The 18068-nt window shown below is 36.0% G+C and overlaps 1 protein-coding gene across 4 annotated transcripts in view; it reads right to left on the reverse strand.

Moving 5' to 3' along the window:
* The window catches only part of DNA2 (DNA replication helicase/nuclease 2), a 52435-nt gene continuing 34367 nt past the window's right edge, over positions 1 to 18068 (reverse strand). For all 4 annotated transcript variants that reach the window (XM_053207171.1, XM_053207172.1, XM_053207173.1 and 1 more), the window contains 9 exons: positions 17883 to 17997; positions 16540 to 16759; positions 11185 to 11378; positions 11003 to 11092; positions 10714 to 10918; positions 6307 to 6396; positions 5330 to 5512; positions 2334 to 2482; positions 1 to 1161 (listed from right to left, as the gene is read on the reverse strand). In XM_053207171.1, the coding sequence (XP_053063146.1) occupies positions 1095 to 1161; positions 2334 to 2482; positions 5330 to 5512; positions 6307 to 6396; positions 10714 to 10918; positions 11003 to 11092; positions 11185 to 11378; positions 16540 to 16759; positions 17883 to 17997 (1313 nt within the window). In that variant the 3' untranslated portion in view covers positions 1 to 1094. The remainder of the gene's footprint in view (positions 1162 to 2333; positions 2483 to 5329; positions 5513 to 6306; positions 6397 to 10713; positions 10919 to 11002; positions 11093 to 11184; positions 11379 to 16539; positions 16760 to 17882; positions 17998 to 18068) is intronic.

Genomic DNA, 18068 nt, shown 5'->3' on the forward strand with positions numbered 1-18068 from the left:
TAACAGTAGAAAACAATTTATTTAATAAAAAACTTCAAGTAATTTTTAAGGAACATGTGAGGTGAGGTAGAAGCAACAATTTTAACACATTTAACATTCATTAAAAAAAAAAATACAACCTTGAGAGAGATATCCTCCCACAGAAGATGGATACAGTAAAGTTAAAATTGATCACCATTTACCTAACTTAAGCATTTTGAGGCAATTATTTTACAAAAATATCTTTATTCCCAAGAAAAAAAGAGAGAGAGAGAGAGAGAGAGAGAGAGAGAAAACTAAGTAGTGTTTCAAAACAAAGGGTCATATGAACAATAGGTGAAAATAAATTTTATCATCAATTCAGCAAACAAAACTTCTCAAAAGAATTATTTTCTTTTATATCAAAATCTACTGAAAATAACAAGTGGGAGATTAAGGGGCAATCAGGAATTAGGGAGAAATAATAAATTTATAATTAATAGTTTAAAAGACTAGATTTAAAGTAAAAATATACCTTATACCAAAAAGCAATAGTCAGGGGAAAAATCCTGAAAAATGGTCTTTGGATCAGAGATCTCAAAACACAGAAAAGAATCACACCTGTGTCTTCATCATCATAAGGCTGTGCTTAGGTAATAAAAACAAATAATTTTCTTTCCCTAATCTCTTAAAGAATGAGCAAAATATGATAAAAACCTATAAAATAAAATTAGTATTGAAATTTTAGTCTTAAAGTTTCTCAGATCCTAGAGTTAATCCATCAATAAAGCTGGTAAAAATTTGTCAAACTCTTTCTAGGTCACACAAAAACATACTTATGGTACGTATAAACATACTTTTCAGTTTTGGGTACACTTATACTGAAACAATACTGTGTTAAATTCTGCATAGTGATAGAACTTTATGTTTAAAAGATTATACCAAAAAAATAAATAAATAGACAAAAAACTGGAACTCTGAGCAGAGTACATTTTACATTATTTCATATCCTTGGGATAAAAGTGATCTTCATAGTCTAACCAGACACTTTTCACAGCATATCCAAATTACAAATAACAGGTAATATTTAGAGAAGATCACTATGCCAGTGAAAGAAAAGCAAGGAAAACAGTGCTTTATCTTCTTTGAAAACCACCTAATACATGACAAAGACTTTCATGTTCCTCTGATGGAAGATCCATGATGTAAAATAAATTAAGGAAGATATACTTAACACAAAATGGAATTGCAGGAAGACATTTATGACATTATTCAACATTTTGTAATTTGGTTTAAAGAAGTGCTAAATGGATAATAATGTACCTAAGCAATAAGGTTTATATATCATAGCCTAAGACCTTCATATAATTTTTTAAAAGATGATTTATCTTAATAACCCATAATATGACTAGGAATAATTCTCCATTTTTTAATTCTTTTAATTTAATTTTTCCACACGAGAGCACGAGCAGGGAAGGGGCAAAAAGAGGGGACTGACTCAGAGCTCAGTCTCACAGATTGGATCTCACAAACGTGAGATCATGAACTAAGTCAAAATCAAGAGTCCAGATGCTTAACTGACTGAGCCATCCAGGCACCCCTTTTTGTTTATATTAATGTTCTGTTTCAGATTAAAGAAAAATAATTATAAATTATTGTGAGAGGATCCAGAAGGGGTAAGAAACATGCATTCTGCTCCTAGGGCAGCAGATCAAGTCCCTTTTCTTCCCTTTCTCCCTTCACAAATCATCCTTCTCCATCACCTTCATTATTTCAGTTTTTGCTTAAAATTACTTCCTGTGACAGGGCACCTGGGTGGCTCAGTTAAGTGTCCAAACCTGATCTGAACTCAGGTCTTGATCTCAGAGTTGTGAGTTCAAGCCCCATGTTGGAGTCCACACTGGGCATGGAGCCTACTTAAAAAAATAATGATAAAGTAAAATAAAATAGGGGTGCCTGGGTGGCTCAGTCAGTTAAGCCTCTGATTCATGGTTTCGGCTCAGGTTACGATCTCACAGTTTGTGAGTTTGAACATCACGTTGGGCTCTGTTGGGCTCTGTGTGCATGGACAGTGCGGACCCTGCTTGGGATTCTTTCTCTCTGTCTCTGCACCCTCCCTGCTCCCTCTCTCTGTCTCTCTCTCAAAATAAATAAACTAAAATAAAATAAAATAAATAAAAATAAAATAAAATAACATAAAATAATAAATTAAAGTAAAATAAAATAACTTCCTGACAATTGTTTTCTCTCTTTCCTTTGTAAAATCAGGTCTTTGAAATATGCCCATAGAAAACACAGGACACTAAGTTTTAATTATACAAGTACATAAAATACTCACAAAGCACAAATGTGACCATATACAAAACAAAAAGGATATTAATTTTTCTGAGTTTAGATGATGAAGTAACTTCCCCAAAGGAGGATAGCGGTTTAGTGAGGGTACACATCCCAGAAGAATCAGTTTATGTTTGGCTCTGGTTATAGCAACATTAAGACGTCGCCAATCTCTCAGGAGTTCACCAAGCTGAAAGAAATAATTTTCAATTTATTTGAGTTTTCTTATATATTTAAGTTTGTTATAGCAAAGAACAGTTTGTTGTGAACTATTTTCCTACTTTAAGCATATAGTGCAGAAAAGATTCACCAACACATTTAAAATTCTATAGGCAGTTGGAAAAACTTGTTCACAACACCAACTTACAAATATTTTATCTTGGGTGCAATATCCTAGCTATAATTTAAGGAACTGAAGCTATATCCACTCGTTATAACATTGTTGGTTACAGCAATAAAAACTTGTAATAGCAGAAGACTCAGAGGAATGATTAAACTGACTGGGTAGCTTCGTCGGTTAAGGATCCAACTTCAGCTCAGGTCATGATCTTGTGGTTCGTAAGTTCAAGCCCTGCATCTGGCTGTCTGCTTTTTCCACAGTGGCTACACCAGTTTGCATTCCTACCAACAGTGCATGAGGGTTCCTTTTTCCCCACATTCTCACCAACACCTGTTGTTCCTTGTGTTTTTGATTTTAGCCATTCTGACAGGTGTGAGGTGATACCTCATTGTGATTTTGATTTTGATTTCCTTGATAATTAATGTTCTTTTCATGTGTCTATTGGCCATCTGCATGTCTTTGGAGAAATGTCTATTCCTGTTTTCTGCCCATTTTTTAGTTGGATTGGTTTTTTTGGTGTTGAATTATATACAATTTGGTTTTTTTTTTTGGTAACCTATAATTCCTTTATGCAAACAGATATGAATCAGTATTCATATTTCCTTTTTTTTACACAGAAGGTAATGTATGTACTCTAAAGGACTTTCCTTTGTTCACTTAAAAAATAGCTTACAGGGGCGCCTGGGTGGCTCAGTCGGTTAAGCATCCGACTTCAGCTCAGGTCACGATCTCGCGGTCTGTGAGTTCGAGCCCCGCATCGGGCTCTGGGCTGATGGCTCAGAGCCTGGAGCCTGCTTCCGATTCTGTGTCTCCCTCTCTCTCTCTGCCCCTCCCCCGTTCATGCTCTGTCTCTCTGTCTCAAAAATAAATAAAACGTTAAAAAAATAATAATAATTAAAAAAAAAAACAGCTTACAGATCTTTCCATGTCGATACACAGAAAGAGACTTCATTCTGTTCTTACAGTTGCATAGTTTCTTATTGTATATAAGTGTCATGGTTTGTGTGTATGTGTATATCTATCAAAATATCTATCTATATAGATATATGTATATGTTTTCATGTATATGTGTTTTTAGTGTTTATTTTTGAGAGAGGGAGAGAGAGAGAGCATGAGTAGGGGACGGGCAGAGAGAGGGGGCAGACAGTGGATCCGAATCAGTCTCTGTGCTCACCAGAATGGAGGTTCCTCAAAAAATTAAAAATAGAATTACCATATGATCCAGTAATTTCACTACTTACTAGGTATTTAACCAAAGAATACAAAAACACTAATTTGTATGTACCCTAATGATTATTAAGCATTATTTACAACAGTCAAATTATGGAAACAGCCCAAGTACCCACTGATAGATCAATGGATTGGTATATATACATATGGAATACTTGTGAGCCATAAAAAAGAAAGAAATCTTGCCATTTGCAACAGCATGGATGGATCTACAGGGTCTAATGCCAAGTGACATAAGTCACAGAAAGACAAATACTATATTATTTCACTCATATGTGGAATTTAAGAAACAAAACAAATGTACAAAGAAAAAAGACAAACAAAAAACCAGACTGTTAACTCTTAAAAAACAAACTAGTGGTTACCAGAGGGGAGGTGGGTAGAGGGATATATGAAATAGGTAAAGGGAAGTAGGAGTACATGATCACCATGGGCACTGAGTAATGTAGAGAATTGTTGAATCACTGTATCACAAACGTGAAACTAATATAACACTGTATGTTAACTATACTGAAATTAAAATTAAAAAATAAAAAACAGGGGCACTTGGGTGGCTCGGTTGGTTGAGCATCTGACTTCAGCTTGGGTCCATGATCTCATGGTTCATGGGTCCAAGCTCCATATCAGGCTCTGCGCTCACAGTGTGGAGCTTGTTTGGGATTCTCTCTCTCTGCCCTTCCCCAACCACCACACATGTGCATGCATGCTATCTCTCTCTCAAAATAAATAAACAAACATTAAAAAAAAATTCTGATTATCTGTAAAGGTGAGAACTGAGTGGAAGAGGAACTGGTAGAAAGGAGACTTTTTACTACATATATTTTTAGAACCTTATGAAGGTATCTCATATAATCTAGAAACAGGAATCAAAAGAGGTAAAAATGCAAAAAACAAAACAAAACAAACCCTGGAATTATATATAAAATTAAGAGTATATCGAAGGAAGCCTCTATGTTTAAAATGCCCCAAACACAACAGCCAAAAGATGGAAGCAACCCAAATATTCACTGATGGATGAGCAGACAAGCAAAAGGTGCCCTTTCCATACAATGCAATATTATTCAGCCTTAAAAAGGGACAAACTTCTGACATACTACACAGTGGATGAACCTCGAAAATACCACGCCGAATGAAACAAACCAAGTACAAAAGGACAAATACTGTACAAGTCCACTTAAATGAGGTGACTATGGCAGTCAAATTCAGAGACAGAAAGCAGAATGATGGTTACCAGAGACTGGAGGGACAAAGAATTGGAAGGTTGTTATTCATGGGTATAGAGTTTCAATTTCTCAAAATGAAAAAGTTCTGGAGATCTGTTGCAAAACACTATGAATAAACTTAACACCACTGAACTGTATATTGAAAAATGGTGATGATTTAAAATTTTACATTACATTTTTACCACAACCTAAAGAAAAGAAAAAAATGTCCCAAACAAATCAGAAGAAAATACAATGAACTCACAGGTCCATCTTTATTACTTCTAACAAAAGTTACTAGAATGATACTTTTGTCTCTTCCTTGGTATTTGTCTACGGTGTTAACTTCAACCATTCCAATAGAAGAATGAGACAATAAATCATTGATGATCTTTAACTGCTGCCTGTATGGTGCAATAATACCAATATCAGAGGGTTTACATCCAGCCTAAACAGAAAAAAAACACAATGAAAATGAAAATCCTGATTTCTGTTAAAGCTTTTTATTAAATGTGTGCCCAATTAATGTTTATAACAGATCCTCTTGTTGCAAGGAGTAAATACAATTGCTAAATTTGCTCTAAATCTATATCTGTATTTCCCGAGATTAAATAATTTCCTCAGGGCGCCTGGGTGGTTCAGTCGGTTAAAGGATCCAACTTTGGCTCAGGTCATGATCTCAGTTCATGTGAGTTTGAGCCCCACATTGGGTTCTGTGCTGACAGCTCAGAGCCTGGAGGCTGCTTCAGATTCTGTCTCCCTCTTTCCCTGCCTCACCCCTGCTTGTGCTCTGTGTCTCTTAATGAATAAACATTAAACAAAATTTTTAAGTAATTTCCTCAAACATGGCTCCCTTGATTTTTATTGATTCATGGCAGTATAATGGTTTGCATGCCACTACAACAGTGCTGCCATTTAACAAAAAAGTACAAAAAATACATTACACCCTGCTATCCCTTACACTGAAGGTTCCAATCCCCAACCATACTGATCATACTGACTACAACCCTACATGACACAATCAGAATTATCTGATGTTACAAAAAATTAACCTAAATGGAAACCCAAATTACCATTATAAAAAATTATATCCTAGATAGTTTTCTCAAAACAGAACAAAAGCAATCAGGCTGCATCTTAATGAACAAGGATTAACGTTAATTCTTACGTTCCTTGCATTCTAACATTATACTGCATTTCACTTTAATATTAATTAGCCCTCAAAATTAAAATTTAAATTACCTTAATAAACACTGAGGTCAGGAAAACTATTAGTTTGGCTTCTGTTATATTGCTCACACCACCCTTTTCAACTTGTTCTGGTGCTGGAACCTAAAAAGAAAAATAGGTTAAGAGTACTGTCAGTACACAGGTAGCCATAGAGACTAAACAACCAGTTGTGGAGAGCAGTGAAAAATATTGTCATTTTAAAAACTGAAGGTAAAAGATGGGGTGCTCGGGTAGCTCAGTTGGTTAAGCACCCAACTCTTGATTTCAGCTCAGGTCATGATGCCAGGGGTCCTGGGATTGAGACTCGTGCTCAGCATGGAGCCTGTTTGGGATTCTCTCTCCTTCTCCCCCTCTCCCCCACTCACTCTAGCTCTCTAAAAAAAATTAAAAATAAAAGTTGAAGGTAAAAGAATAAAAATGAATGACATTGGCCACTTTCAGAAAGTCACCCAGAGGCAGCCCATCTTAAACATCCTACAGTTCAGATTAAAATCTCTGTGAAAGCTGACCACACATTGGGCTTCACATAACTTCCCTTGTTATCTCCCAGTTTATAAGCATCAGAAGCTAGAAAAGATAAGTAACTTGCCCAAGACTTCACAATAAATCATAGCACTAGGATTCAAACCTAGATCTGACCCTAATATCTGTTCTCTTTCCATATTCTTGTTGCCTTTTATTTTTTACTTTTATAATTTACTTATTTTTAAGTTTACATCCAAATTAGTTAGCATATAGTGCAACAATGATTTCAGGAGTAGATTCCTTAGTGCCCTTACCCATTTAGCCCATCCCTCCTCCCACAACCCCTCCAACAACCCTGTTTCTTCTCTATATTTAAGACTCTCTTATGTTTTATCCCCCTCCCTGTTTTTATATTCTTTTTGCTTCCCTTCCCTTATGTTCATCTGTTTTGTATCTTACAGTCCTCATATGGGTGAAGTCATATATTTGCCTTTCGCCAACTGACTAATTTCACTTTGCATAATACCCTCTAGTTCCATTCACGTAGTGGCAAATGGCAAGAGTTCATTCTTTCTAATTGCCAAGTAACACTCCACTGTATATAGATATACACCACATCTTCTTTATCCATTCATGAGATGACGGACATTTGGGCTTTTTCCATACTTTGGCTATTGTTGATAGTGCTGCTATAAACATTGGGGTGTGCATGCCCCTTTGAAACAGCGTACCTACATCTCTTGGATAAATACCTAGTAGTGCAATTGCTGGGCTGTAGGGTAGTTCTATTTTTAATTTTTTGAGGAACGTCCATACTGTTTTCCAGAGTGGCGGCACCAGCTTGCATTCCCACCAGCAATGCAAAAGAGATCCTCTTTCTCCGCATCCTCGCCAGCATCTGTTGTTGCCTGAGTTGTTAACGTTAGCCATTCTGACAGGGGTGAGGTGATATCTCACTGTGGTTTTGATTTGTATTTTCCTGATGATGAGTGATGTGGAGCATTTTCTCATGTGTCAGCTGGTCATCTGGATGTCTTCTTTGGAGAAGTGTCTATTCATGTATTTTGCCCATTTCTTCACTGGATTATTTGTTTTTTGGGGTATTGAGTTTGGTAAGTTCTTTACAGATTTTGGATACTAACCCTTTATTGGATAATGTTATTTGTAAATATCTTCTCCCATCCCGTCGCTTGCCTTTTAGTTTTGCTGATTGTTTCCCTCGCTGTGTAGGAGCTTTTTATTTTGATGAGGTCCCAGTAGTTCATTTTTGCTTTTGTTTCCCTTGCCTCCGGAGACGTGCTGAGTAAGAAGTTGCTGCGGCTGAGGTCAAAGAGGTTTTTGCCTGAATTTTCCTCTAGGATTTTGATGGCTTCCTGTCTTACATTTAGGTCTTTCGTCCTTTTTTGAGTTTATTTTTGTGTATGGTGTAACAAAGTGGTCCAGGTTCATTTTTCTGCATATCACTGTCTAGTTTTCCCAGTATCATTTGCTGGAGACCATCTTTATTCCATTGGATATTCTTTCCTGCTTTGTCAAAGATTAGTTGGCCATACATTTATGGGTGCATTTCTGGGTTCTCTATTCTGTTCCATTGATCTGAGTGTCTATTTTTGTGCCATCTTGTTGCCTTTTATACAAATAATGAAGCCCATAGTTCCCCAGGTTCTACCATCCCCGATAAAACTCTCCAAGGACTATTTTGTTCCTACAGAATTCTTAAGTAATCTTGATAATGATGTTGATTGTACATTATTATTATTATTATTATTATTATTATTAATTACAGTAGGCCCCATTGCCCAACATGGGGCTTGAACTTAGGACCCTGAGATCAAAAGTCACATGCTCAGGGCACCTGGGTGGCTTAGTCAGTTGATCATCCAACTTCAGCTCAGGTCATGATCTCATGGTTCCTCAGTTTGAGCCCCTCATGGGGCTCACTGCTGTCAGTACAGAGCCTACTTTGGATCCTCTGTCTCCTTCTCTCTCTGCCCCTCCCTGGCTTGTACTCTCTCTCTCAAAAGTAAATAAACCTTAAAAAAAAAAAAAAGGAGTTACATGCTGTGCTAAGTCAGCCAGGCAACCAAATCTTGATTATTTTTTACTTATTTTTTTGCATTTTTTTAAAAGTTTATTTGAGAGAGAGAGAGAGAGAGAGAGAGAGAGAGAAGAAAGCATGCATACACATGGGGGGACGGGCAGAGAGAGAGGGAAGAGAGAGAATTCTGCACTGACAATGTACAGCCCGATGCTGGGCTCAAACCCACAAACCATGAGATCAAGGCCTGAGGTGAAGTCAGATGCTTAATGGACTGAGAGACCCAAATGCCCCAATCTTGATTATTTTTAATACATTTTATTTGGATTCTTGATGCTAAGAAAGAAAAAAACTGAGTAGCAAAAACAAAAAATGATTGGTGAGGAAAATAATTGTAAATTATAACTAAAAAACTGGAATTGAGGTTTCTAAATGTAATCATTTGTGAAATCAGTTTACTGAAAAAATTTCCCAGAGGCCACTTGCCCCTATTTATTACTCCTTGAACCTGAAATGTTAAGGGCAATATCCAAGAGAATGAAAATTCCATCATGGTACACAGTGGGGTCCTATTTTTATTCTTATTTATTAAAAAAAAATTTTTTTTTAATGTTTATTTCTTTTTCAGAGAGAGAGAGAGAGAGCATGAACAGGGGAGGAGCAGAGAGAGAGGGAGACACAGAATCTGAAACAGGCTCCAGGCTCTGAGCTGTCAGCACAGAGCCTGATGCGGGGCTCAAATTCACAAACCATGAGATGACCCGAGCCGAAGCCAGAAGCTCAACCGACTGAGCCACCCAGGCGCCCCTCTTACTTACTTACTTACTTATTTTTAAAGTAAACTCTATGCCCAATGTGGGGCTCAAACTCATGACCCTGAGATCAAGGGTTGCATGCTCTACAGACTGAGACAGCCAGGCTCCCCTGCAAGAGGGGCCCTATTTTTAACAAAGCTGACTCCACTGATCATAATAACAAAAGATATAATTATTTTATACTATATGCATACATACAATTGATAACTATTCTTATCTGAAGTCATATAAAGACTTCCAAATCAAGTGCTGAGAAGCACTATATAAAACACACTATTGAAGTACAAGGTTAAAACTTTTTCTTAGTCCCTAGAAGTAAGAATCAAGTCATTTAAAGTCCTTGTGAAGATTTTCGTTTAATGACAAGTTTGTAAAGAGGTCTTTATGTGCATATGTGGAGGCAAGAGGTGGTATTTGGGAAATATCTGTACTGTCAAGCTCAATTTTGCTGTGAACCCAAAACTCCTCTAAAAAAATAAAGTCTCCATTTGTAAACCCAGCCCTTTGATAACATCAATGCCAATTTCTTTTCTAAGAAATGTAATTATACACTTGAGTTCACTTTCTTTTCTTTTTTCTTTCTTTCTTTCTTTTTTTTTTTTTTTTTTGGTTAACTTTCTAGCTTTCCTACTTTAAAAGTCAATTTTGACATCTATTAATTCCCAGAATAAAGTGCCTTCCAAAGATACTGGGTCAATAGAAAGAAGATTCTTTTGTGTTGAAGTAAAAGAAATACACTAGTTTTAACTGGTAAGTTCTATTAAAGCATTCACTATTAAAAACTCAAGAATTTAAATAACAGGACTTGAGGTGCCTGGGTGGCTCTGTCAGGTAAGCGTCATACTTCAGTTCAGGTCATGATCTTACAGCTCACGGGTTTAAGCCCTGTATCAGGGTCTGTGCGGACAGCTCAGAGCCTGGAGCCTGCTTCCCATTCTGTGTCTCCCTCTCTCTCTGTCCCTCCCCCCACTGATTCTCTGTTTCTCTCAAAAATACATGAAACGTTGAAAACAGTTTTTTAATGTTATAAACAAACAAACAAACAATAGGACAAAAGGAGAAAAACCAAAGAAAATACTTAGGTTTTGTTGTTGTTTTTACCTTATCTGTATTAAGAAAACAAACAGGATTGTTTGGCTCAAATACTCCAATCATCCAAGGATTTTCAGAATAATCAGCATAAAATTCCAGTTCCAGCTTTACAGCTTTAAAGTTAGGTAGGTTTATCACTGCATTGGCCACTTTGTCTGATCCACACTCCAGCTTTCCTTCATATGTCAGTTTATTACTTAAGGACATAATTTTACTAAGGGAATTACAAAAATAATTTTAGTTCTGGTAGATGAAAACGAACATAAAAATCACTCATAGCTGACACTCTTAGAAATACCTGTTCATTCTGTACTGCACAGTTAACTGTACAACAGCATTCTTATTCTGTTCCAGCCTCTTGAATAAGCTTTCACTCATGCCAAGAGCTCTGTCAACAAATCAAATTCAGGCTTATCAGTATACTGAAATGGTTCCTTAGGAAGAATCTAATTTAAAATTAAAATGTCAATGTCTGCTTACCTTGCTTCATGGTTTAGCACCAAGGGAGGAAGCTGCTGATGATCCCCCACCAACACAAATCTTTGCGAAAAAAAAAGTGGCCCTAGGCAGACTGGTTGGCTAATTTGAGAGGCTTCATCCACAATACAAAAATCAAAAGTTTTACGAGAAAATATTGGATGGTTTATTCCCATACACGTTGTTGCAACTATACGCTAAAAACAAAGAAAATAGATCAGTTATCTAATATATATAAGAAACATAACTTCCTTTTCCCATTTTTTAAATTAAAGGCTCAAAAAGAAGATTTTTGTCCCAAACAACAGGAATCCCGCAATATTATTTAATTCTGAAACATTTACAGTATGCAAGAAAAATTTAATTTTTTACTACCAATTGAAAAATCAAGTAAATTTTCTGGACACTATAACAGTGCTCAAATTGGGATATTTCCCAACGAAAATCTGAAACATTCAAGAGGCAATAAGTTTATTTTTTTTAGGTTTTTATTTATTTAGTTAAGTAATCTCTACACCCAATGTGGGGGGCTCTAACTCACAACTCAGAGATCAAGAGTCGCATGCTCTTCCAACTGAGCCAGGCAGGCACCCTGATAATTTTTTTAAATGTGAACCAGGAGTTCACTTCTGGGAAGCTGGAGTACTTTTCCTCCCTCCTCCCACAAAGCACACAAATAAAAATTCTAAAACATTATATATAAAACAAACATAAGGACTCTGAAAGGTGGAGTAAAGGTAGACCAGGTGGACACCTTGGGACCCAAGGAACAGCACAGAAGTTTGTTCCCTGGATTTTCTTTTGGCCTCACATATCCCAGCTTTGGAGCTGAAGAAGCTAGTGACCCAGGAGCGCCAATGGGTGCAGACAAAAAAACCTCAAACAAAAGCCAAAGGAACAGGAAAGACAAAGCCTTGTATGCAGAAAACTTGTATACAGCCACTCTATCCTAGCCAAATACCACAGGAAACACTGTGATCTTACATAACCCCCACCGATGCCAGCAAAGGCACCCCAATATCCTACTGAGGTAGTAACAGAGAAGCCAAGCAGGGAGCCGGGACTTTCATCCCTGCTAGTTGATAATAAGCGCTCACCATAAAATGTCAGTGGAGACCATGTGGGGAACCTAGACATCCACCCCATCCAGCAGGAACGAGGAGCCCCCACCCCATGTGTTAATAGAGGCTGAATGGTAACCTGCATTTCAGCTCTCATCTGGCAGCAATGAGGTGGCATACACTCCTGCCCTATCAGAGTAGTGTCAGAGGAAAGTCAGCTTAAACAGAAGTTTTAAATAATATAAAAGTGTTCTGGTTTCATCAAAACTAGGAAATCTAGGAAAATCTCAAACTGAATGAAAAAAAGACAGTTAATAGATGCCAACTCCAAGGATGAAACAGATGTTAGAATTGTATAACAAAGATTTTTTTTTAATTTTTTAATGTTTTTTTATTTTTATTTTTTATGTTTATTTATTTTTGAGAGTGAGAGAGACAGAGCACAAGCAGGGGAGGGGGAGAGAGAGAGGGAGACACAGAATCTGAAGCAGGCTCCAGGCTCTGAGCTATCAGCACGAAGCCCTACACAGGGCTCAAACCCGGAACCGTAACATCATGACCTGCACCGAAACCTGACGCTTAACCAACTGAGTCACCCAGGTGCTCCAAAAGTTTCTTTTTTTAAGTTTATTTTTAAATTTTTTAGTAATCTCTACACCCAATGTGGGGCTTGAAATCATGACCCCAACCAAGATCAAGAGTATATGACAAGGATTTTAAAGCAGCCATGATAAAAACGTTTCACTGAAAAGCTATGAACATACTTGAATCAAATAAAAAAATACAAAGTTTCAACAAAGAAATAGAAGATGAAAGCAAAAGCAAATGGAAATTTTAGAACTAAAAACACAATAACTGAAATTTTAAAATCATGGGGCACCTGGGGCTCAGTCGGTTAAGCGTCTGACTTTTGATTTCAGCTCAGGTCACGATCTCATGGTTCTTGAGTTCAAGCCCAATAAAGGGCTTCAAGCTGCCTATGTGGCACCTGCTTGGAATTCTCTCTCTGTCTCCCCATCTCTCTCTGTCCCTTCCCTGCTCGCTCGCTCTCTCTCTCAAAATAAATAAACTTAAAAAAAAATTTAAAAATCATGGAATAGACTCAATAGCAGGGGACAGAGGAAAAATACAGTGAACCAAGAGACAGAAAAACAGAAATTATACAGGCCAAATAACAGAAAGAAAACAGACTGAGGGAAAATAAATGAATCTAGTGGAACTATCAAAAAATCCAACATTTGTGTCTTCACAGTCCTACAGGGAGAAAATAAAAAGGAAAGAGCTGAAAAAGCACTAGAAGAAATCATGGCTGAAAAAGCAATCCTGTCTGAAAATGTCCCAAGTTTGACAAGAGACATTAAATCTATATTAAATCTATAGATTCAATAAGCTGTGAAAACTTCAAACGTGATAAATAGAAAAGAAAAAACACTACAATACACACCATTATTAAAATTCTAAAAACTAAAAGAAAAAAATCTGGAAAGGAGTCCAAGAAAATAACAACTTGCTATAGGGGAAAATATTCTAATTCAAATGTCAGCATATTTCTCATTAGAAATCACAGAATACTTAAAAAAAAATCATGGAATCCTTAAAAAAGTGGTAGAATATTTTTCCAGTACTAAAAGAAAACAAATTATTTACCCAGAATCCTGTAAGTAACAAAATAATCCTTCAGAGATGAAGACATTCTCACAAGGAAGGAAAACTAAGAGAATTTGTTGCCAACAGACCCACTACCCTAAAAGAATGGATAAAGGAAGATCTTTAAACAGAAAGGAAATAATAAAAGAATGCAAATTTGGAGGGAACATCAGGAGAGAAGAACATAGTAAACAAAAATATGGATAAATACAATAGGTTTTTCATTTCTTCCAAATTATGTTTCATGGTTGAAGCAAAAATTAGAACACAGTCTGACACAGTCTATGTAGGAGGAATATTTAAGACAATCATAAACAGGAGAAGATAAGGGACATAAATGGAAGTAAGGTTTCAAACTTCACTAGCACTAGTAAAATGACATAATCAATGGACTGACTATACGTTATGTATATACAATGTAATGCTTAGATCAACAGAGCATCCACTAAAAGCTATTCAAAGTGATACACACAAAAACACTATAGAGAAATCAAAATAGAATTCTAAAAAGTGTTCAAGTAACCCATAAGGCAGGAAAAACAAAACAGAATCAAAAAAGAGAGAGAAGCACCCAGCTGGCTCAGTCAGTAGAGTGTGTGACTCTTAATTTCTGGGTTATGAGTTCAAGCCCCATGTTGGGCAAAAGGATTACTTAAAAACAAAAACAGAAACAAAAACAAACCACTAAACATACAACTACCAAATGATCCAGAAATTGCACTCCTGGGCATTTATCCAATAGACTTAGGTTCACACAAAACCCTGTACGTGATTGTCTCCAGCAGTTTCATTCATAATAGCCAAAAACTATCCAGATGTTTTCAGTGATTGAATGGTTAAACAAACTGTGGTATATCCATACAATGGAACAATACTCCCCAGTAAAAAAACCCAACTATTGACACATTCAACAATCTGAATCTCCAGGGCATTAGACTAAGTGAAAAACACCAACCCCAGAAGATTACATATTATACGATCTCATTTATATAACATTCTTGAAATGACAAAATTGTAGAAATGGAGAACAGACAAGTGGTTATTAGGGGTTAAGGAGGGGGTGGGGCAAAAAAGAAGTGGGTGTAGTTGTAAAAGTGCAACACAAGTAATCCTTGTGGTAAAGGAGCTATTCTGAAGGAGCTATTCTGTATCCAGACAGTATCAATGTCAATATCCTAGTTCTTTACTAGTTTTGTAAAATGGTGCCATTGGGCAAAGGATATACATGATGTCTATTATTTCTTACTACTGCATGCAAATCTATAGTTATCTCAAATACTAAGTTTAATTTTTAAAAAGTCAATCAGATATACAACTTAGCCACTTCAAAATTTTTCAATAACTGCTATAGACATTTGACAAAGGACTTGAAGGAACAGCCTATTACATTTACTTTAAGAGATTTTTTTTTCAGACAAAAATATCAGTTAATTCCAGAGGGGCACCTGGCTGGCTCAGTAAATAAAGCATGTGACTCTTGATCATGGGGGTTGAGTTCGAGCCCCATCTTAGGGTGGAGATTACTTAAAAATAAAATCTTTAAAAAAAAAAACAAAAACAAAAACACTTCCCAGAAAAATATATACAAAACATTAAATAATAAAATAAAAACTAGGTTCTATATCAAAGTCTGGAAATACCTATAACAAGTCTGTTCATGTACCATTGCTTTGAATTTGAACTTGCTAAGAAATCCCGATTATTAGTAATATAGTAACATGTAATATAATAATGTGTTTGGTGTTCCTCTGGGTTTCTGGCACAGAGCTCCTAAAACCCTTGGAATTTCCTGAGTGCAAGGGGTGAGAGGAATATCTTTTGTTATTCATAATAAATCCCTTTCAACCACACCTCAGTTTATGCTAATGAGATGGGAGTTGGTTCCCAGAGGAACAAACCTAGAGATTAAAGAGTCAAAACTTTCAGCTCCACCCCCTCCCCTCTACCTCTGGGAAGGGGAGAGGGGTGGGGATTGAGCTAATCACCAACCACCAATGATTTAATCAATCAGGCCTACATGATGGAGTCTTCGTAAAAACCCTAAACAAAGGGGTTTGAAGAGCTTTTGGTTTGATGAACACCTGGTGTTGGGAAGGTGGTTCATCTGCAGAGGGCATAGAGCTCCATGCCCCTCTCCACATTCCTTACCCTATGCATCTCTTACATCTGGCTGTTCCTGAATTGTACCCTACATAATACATCCAGTAATATAGTAAGTAAAGCACTTACTTGAACTCTGTGAGCCATTCTAGCAAATTCTTGACCCAAGGAGGGGGTCATGGGAACCGCAATTTATGCCTGGTTATGCAGATAACACAGAAGGCCCAGATTTACAACTGAGAACTGAAAGGGGCAGTACAATCTTATTGGGACTGAGCCCTAACCTGTGGAATCTGCACTAACTCCAGGTAGTTAGTGTCAGAAGTGTTTTTGAGTAGAGAGCAACAAGTTTTCCTTTATTAGGATATTTTAATCTAGAAGATGGGAGCCCTGAATAAGAAACCAGAAACCTCGTCTCAGTTCAAAAGCAAACAGTAAATTATAAATTAATAAATTGGTCAACGTGACTGAATTTCCCAGAATGTCATTACTCCAATCACTCTAGCTGCAAAAATTACTGTTGGCATTATCATGCAATAATTGTACTTACATGACTATTGTAGAGTTCTTCTAGAAGAGCTAAGGATGTAATGGACTTGGATCGGCAAACTTCCTCCTCTGTGAATTTCTGGATGTCTAGATGTACCTTCTGAGTCTGACCCAAACGCAAAAATCCTATTTTAAACTTTGCTAACTTCAAAAGAATATTGTCAACAGCAGAGTGTGTATAGCTGGTCAACAAAACACTAAAACCACAGGCATAGAGAATTCTTACCTAATAGTGAATAAAAGAAAGGAAAATAGCATTATTTTTAATTCCAGATAATTTTTAACATGCTTATATTTTTCAAACAGAATCAGAAAACTTAATAGTTAGGAAGCATATCTTAAGAGCTGAGCCAAGGTAACTTTTTATTAAGTTAAAGTGTTTTATGACAATCACATGACATTATTGTTATTAAGGATATGTTAATAACATATTATTAGTGATAATAAAATTGAATACATATGAACTTTGAATAGTGCCTTGCACACAGTATTAATCGATAAATATTTGTTGCCATCATTTTGGTTATTCTAAGATTAGCACAGAAATTTACTGACATGGAGGGAGAATACCAGAAAAATCTATTTCAACCACTTCTATATAATTTATCATTTTTATTTACTTTATTGTTTAATGTTTATTATTAAATATTTATATTTATATATTTATGTATATTCTATAAACAATTATATATTTATTATATAAATATTATATTTATAAATATTTTATATTTACACATATATTTTAAAATTTTTAAATATTTTTAAATATTTAAAATTTTTAAAATATTTAAAAATGTATAAATATAACATTATATTTATAATATATAAACATATATTATATAATATTTAAATATACATAAATATTTATATTTATATATGAAATATTTATTATTTTTGAGAGACAGAAAAAAAGTGTGCACACATGCACGCACATGCAAGCAAGGGAGAGGCAGAGATAGGGAGACAGAGGATCTGAAGCAGTCTCTGTGCTGACAGTAGAGAGCCTGATGTGAAGCTTGAACTCACAAACCACGAGATCATGACCTGGGCCCAAGTCAGATGCTTAGCTGACTGAGCCACCAGGCATTTTTTAAAGGGAAGGAAAACATACAATGACATACATGCCACCAACAGAAAGAGATCTCAGACAATCCTAAATGCAGGAAACCTACAACATGATTACAATTTTTTGTGACTTAGTTTTTCTATTTCTCCTGTCATTCTAAAAGGTTAATTTGAAATGAAGACTTGATTTAAAATTCAGCCCTTTTGATAGCAGACATCACACTGTCTGAACTGAGAAGCTGATTTAAATACTTAGTTTCTAAGCAAAAGCATAATAACCTTACGAGAGTACATATGGTAGTTGTTTTTCCTGTTCCAGGCATGCCCACGATGAGTGTGTAGTCTTTTGAAAGAAGTACCTTTTTCATTGCTTGCCTCTGAGGTTTATTCAAACCTGCATTTAAATTTTAAAATAATGGGAAAAAAAATGTTGGATTTCAGTGAGCAAATTAACTAGAAGAAAAG

Source organism: Acinonyx jubatus, chromosome D2 (genome assembly GCF_027475565.1).
Source record: "Acinonyx jubatus isolate Ajub_Pintada_27869175 chromosome D2, VMU_Ajub_asm_v1.0, whole genome shotgun sequence".
Lineage (NCBI taxonomy): Eukaryota > Metazoa > Chordata > Mammalia > Carnivora > Felidae > Acinonyx > Acinonyx jubatus.